This window comes from Myotis davidii, unplaced genomic scaffold (assembly GCF_000327345.1).
Source record: "Myotis davidii unplaced genomic scaffold, ASM32734v1 scaffold523, whole genome shotgun sequence".
Taxonomy (NCBI): domain Eukaryota; kingdom Metazoa; phylum Chordata; class Mammalia; order Chiroptera; family Vespertilionidae; genus Myotis; species Myotis davidii.
In genome coordinates, this window is record NW_006295054.1 from 1269730 (window position 1) to 1275082 (window position 5353).

General features: G+C 32.7%; 1 protein-coding gene across 1 annotated transcript in view; it reads left to right on the top strand.

The window, feature by feature from the left end:
* LEMD3 (LEM domain containing 3) overlaps nt 1-5353 on the top strand; it is a 90025-nt gene that overhangs the window by 71661 nt on the left and 13011 nt on the right. Inside the window, exons 6-10 of the mRNA XM_015567747.1 lie at nt 1597-1676; nt 1760-1905; nt 2812-2913; nt 3331-3433; nt 4083-4261. Coding sequence (XP_015423233.1) covers nt 1597-1676; nt 1760-1905; nt 2812-2913; nt 3331-3433; nt 4083-4261 — 610 coding nt within the window. The remainder of the gene's footprint in view (nt 1-1596; nt 1677-1759; nt 1906-2811; nt 2914-3330; nt 3434-4082; nt 4262-5353) is intronic.

Sequence of the window (5353 nt, forward strand, 5' to 3'; positions counted from 1 at the left end):
ACCAGGTTCAACAATATGACACTGGGTCTATTTTTGAGCAACAGTTTATTTGGTTCATTAGATTCCACATATATGTTTTCTGAGCTAGAGCCAGCAGCCCTGGGAGTGCTTGCAGCCATAGCAGGGGCTCCCTATCTAGTACAGTCTGGTCTGTCAACCCCTGAGACTCCTGCAGGATCTGTCACACATACACACACACACACACACACACACACACCACACGTCCACATACTGCCCTTTCACTCCCTCACTCACTCTCACTCTGTCCCTCATTACCGTCCTGCCGGCCTCCATCTTGACTCCCTTTTGCAAATTTCTTTAATGTGTAGCCTAAGAAAAGGCAACTGGTTTCTCATATTTGTTTCTGATCTGTTATGTTGTGTTTTGGTTGAAATACATTAAAAAATTTAGTCTTATACAGATAATGTAGTCAAAACAGGGAGAAGTATTCTTTAAAAATCTTTATTGTTGAAAATAGTACATAGGTCCTCCTTTTTCCCCCATTAACCTCTTCCAGCCCGCTCCCATCCTCCTTCCTCCTCCCCCCAGGCCCTCAGCACCCCATTGTCTGTGTCCTCAGGTTATGCCTATATGCATACAAGCTCATTGGTTGATCTCTTCCCACCCACCCTCCCTTGCCTTCCCTACCAGGTTCAACAATATGACACTGGGTCTATTTTTGAGCAACAGTTTATTTGGTTCATTAGATTCCACATATGAGTGACATCATATGATACTTATCTTTCTTTGACTGACTTATTTCAGGGAAAAGTATTTTAGTACTCAGATAATTGTAGTTATTCTTTGATACCACATTAAAATCCTACAAGTAGTAGTTTCTTAAAGATTAGTTGCATTGTGGAATTTGAAATCATGTCTAAACTTTTTCATACTCAGCCTTTAAAATCCATTGGTCTGTTTTGCACTAGAATGGATTTTTTACCTGTACAAGATTTTGTAACTTATGCAGCTGTCATTTGGAAGACATTGGCTTACTGGTTATGTAGGTCTTCCAAATATTGACACATTTTATTAAGTCATACCCAAAAGTCATATTCATTAATATCACATCAGTCTCATTGCAAGGGGTTTTCAAGTTACTGTGAAGTTGTCAAGCTCATAGTTATGGATACAAGTTTTTAAAAAATTCTACTTGTTACTTGAAAGTTTGAATTTTATCATTAGTAATATATGGTCAGTTGTTTTTCTTGAGTCTGACATCCTTACTTTATTCACTTGTTCAGAAAATGTCCATGAAATAGCCACATCTGAATTTTTTGTCATTTTTTCATCTAAAAATAGTGTTCCATTTTTAAAAATTGCTAATTCACTCTTTTGATGACACTTTTAAAAAGTTATTAAAAAACACACTTATAAATGTAAAAAAACCAAAGAGAATGTAGCAAAATATTAACCATGATTATCTTAGAGTGGTGGGGAAATGGTAATTTTTTTCCTTTTACTTTTCTGTAATGAATAATACTTTTTTGTTATGCAGTATAGTTTAAAGTGTTAGGCAAAGTATGGTAATTATAAGAGTCAAATGAATGTGAATTATTAAGAATAGTTAGTTATGTTCTCTATTTTTCTTATTAGAATTTAGGTCCTGAATATGAAGATATGTTTAACATGTCATTACAGTGGATTTTTGAAAATGGAAAAGATGTTGGAATAAGGTAAAGGACTTAATTTCCACTTTGATCATTTTGTAGTATAAGAAGTGATTTTGCTTCTAAATTCTCCCTTTATTTTTAAATAGGTGTGTTGGCTATGGCCCTGACGAACAATTGACAAATGTAACTGATGTGCAGTTTTTACAGTCCACAAGACCACTAATGTCTTTTTGGTGTCGTTTTCGGCGCGCTTTTATTACTGTCACCCACAGGTTATTGTTGTTATGTTTAGGTAAGTTGTTAGGATGACAAAGAAGATACATTGTATTTTATAAATTTTGTGTCTGTATTTCACCACATGCTAGGATTGATAATTTATTTCATTATAAATCACATCCAAAACTCCTCTAAGATATAATAATATTGAGGTTTTTAAAAATAATGTCAGCAACAGTTTAGAAAACAGTAATCAGGTATAAGTGCATAGATGGAAATCTACTTTAAAATAGAACTGGAAAATATAAAAATTAAGGTTAGTTTTTAAAAATAAAATATAAATATTTAAAGTAAAATATTATAAATATGGCGAGGTATGTATGTTTATTAAAATTATTTTTTATTTTAAAAATATTACTTACCTGAATTAAAATTTTCATTTAGGTTCCTAGATTTTAATATGAGTATTTTGATTGAAAATAGGAATTTATGAGGTTATTTTTCTGTCCAAGTCCCTCAAGAATAAGTTAATTTACCTAAAAAGTAAGGAATAGCATGTTTAATCCCACTAGACTCACTTTTCTAGTTGTTTAAAGCTGCAAAGGAAAAAAGTGTGTGAAACAGTTTTTATTTTGTTTTCAAAAAATTAATAGCTAGAATTTAAATGTTGCACTTATTAACAAATTTTTAAAACATTGAAAAAAAACATAAAAATTAAAAAGAAAAGTTCAGTTGTCAACATAACAAAAGTGAGATTAAGTTAAACTCTGGATTATGTTTAATATTACAATTTTCTATGTAGTTTTAATTATGTAGCTAATTCAACCCACTCTCTTGAAGGCATATTCCATTATCCCATTATGGCAGTTAAAATAATCACTGTAGAAACTGTCATGAGTTTTCTTTTCTTGTTTTTCGCAATAAAGTTATTGAATGCCATTGACCACAAATTTTTAAAATGCAAAATATATGAATATTGCAGGTGTAGTGATGGTTTGTGTTGTTCTGCGTTACATGAAATATCGCTGGACAAAAGAGGAAGAGGAAACAAGACAGATGTATGATATGGTGATAAAGATTATAGGTATAGTATTTTTAGAAATCTAAACTATTGCCATGGTCAGTGGTTAGAGCATTGTCTCGGGCACCGAAGGGTTTCGGGTTTGATTCCCGGTCAAGGGCAATGGGTTGTGTGTTTGCTCCCTCCCCACCCCCTGTTGGGGCATGTGCAGGAAGCAACCAGTTCATGTGTCTCTCTTACATCGATTTCTCTCTTTCTCTCTCTCTCTCCCTTTTTCCTCCTACCCCCTTCTCTTCCCTTCCCCCTCCCTCCCTTCCTTCCACTCTGAAAAGCAATGGAAAAATATCCTCAGGTGAGGATTAACAAAAAATTACAAATAAAAAAAAAATCTAAACTATTTCTAGAATAGTCATTACGTGATAAACTATAACATGATAACCAGTGATTGATTCATTTGTAAATGTGTTGATTTATTTTCAGATGTTTTACGAAGTCATAATGAAGCTTGCCAGGAAAACAAAGATTTACAACCTTTCATGCCTATTCCACATGTTCGAGATTCCTTAATACTGCCTCATGACAGGTGTGTTCAAAGCATTATGAGTTAAAGTAAATAAGAATGTTGGTATTTTCTGTAGTTTGAAAAATTATTGCGAGTTATGACCCTTCTCAGCTAAACCTGTTTTACTGTGTAGGCTTTATTTTTGTACTTAAAACTCCTCTTTCTAAGTTTTCTTCTGTTACCTTCCTGATTTTGAGTGGCAAAATAAACAATTAGGTTTCTAAATCATTCTCATTCTGTTACATCTGATTCTTTTTTGTCAATTTCTACCTTATTTCCTTTACTTTCATCTTGATAAAGAAACAGAGATAGTATCCAATGAAGTTTTATTAGTTATATTTTTAAATACTTAATCTTGTTAACAAAGCTTTTAAAATAAGAGAACCAATAACTTCTTGAAAATAATTATGATGCCATATGCTAAAGCAGCTTTCTTAACCCTAGTAACACATTAAGGTCCAGTGGAAGTTTTAGGGAGGAAAACATACTGATGCTTATGGTCTACCTCTAGAGTTTGAAATTCAGTAAATCTGAGGTGAGTGAAGTTTAGGCATCTAAATCTTTTTTGCAAAACACCTTAAGAACAGCCAGAATTAACAATAACACTACCTTCAGTTATTAATATTTGAAAAAATAAGCCAAGATGATAATCATTTTGTTGATATAATAGGAAAAGAATGAAGAAAGTCTGGGATAGAGCCGTTGACTTCCTTGCTGCTAACGAGTCTAGAGTTCGTACAGAAACACGAAGAATAGGTGGTGCAGATTTTCTAGTTTGGCGGTGGATCCAGCCTTCTGCATCCTGTGACAAAATATTAGTAATACCTTCAAAAGTATGGCAAGGTCAAGGTATGTATTTTTAAACAACAAAAAATACAAGCATAAATTTGTTTTGTTATTTCCAATTACAACTCTTATGTTATTTAAAATAGTACAATTGAGCAAGGTAAGAAAGCAAAGCTCCCCTTCCAGTTTCATCCCATAGAAGGAATTAGTGTTAGCTCCTTATATGTCCTTCCACTTTCTCTTGGCTTTTAAAAACTTAAATGATTTGTCTTTTCTGTAATAGAATACTATACACATTAATTTTTTTCCTTTTTCACTTAACAAAGTAACTTAGTTATTAAAGATTTAATTGCATTTTCCTCTAATTTTTTATGCAGATAAGACACATATGCTTTATATATGTATATATGTTTTACATATATAATGCTGTATATATAAGACATAATTAAATGGAATCATAAGTTTTTAATTGCTCCTTTTTCCAGTTTTTACTTGCCTGCATATCCCCCATGCCAAGTAGCTTTTCTGAGCATCTCTCTATATTTTTTTTAATGCTTGCATAGTTAACAAAAGCACGTATATGTAAGTATATAGGAGGGTTTGGTGATTGGTTGTCTTATATAACCAAACCTCTACTAGTGGTAGCTGTTACCTCACTTGAATTTTTTGTATCTTAATGGTTAGTGAAAAAATTATATCTTATGGTTAGTTTAATTTGCATTTCAGGACGAGTAGTGAGTTGAGTTTCTTTTAACCTTGTTGGATAAAAGCACATTTATCAGTGTTTGCTAAGCATAGCTTTTATGGGAAAGATCAGTAAATTATTTTGAAATTACAATAAGATCTCATTTTTTCTAATTTTCACTGTTAAAAGAGTTTGAATAATAAGCTTAATATAATCATGGCATAAATATGAAGCTTTGACTTTGCAAAAGATGGCACTAAACAATAAACTATTAGGGGTTTTTTGGTTTGGTTTTGTTTTCTTAAAATATATTTTTATTGATTTCAGAGAGGAAGGGAGAGGAAGAGAGAGAGAGAAACATCAATGATGAGAGAGAATCATTGATTGGCTGCCTCCTTCACGCCCCCTACTGGGAATCAAGCCCACAACCTGGGCATGTGCCCTGACTGGGAATTGAACGAGCAACCTCT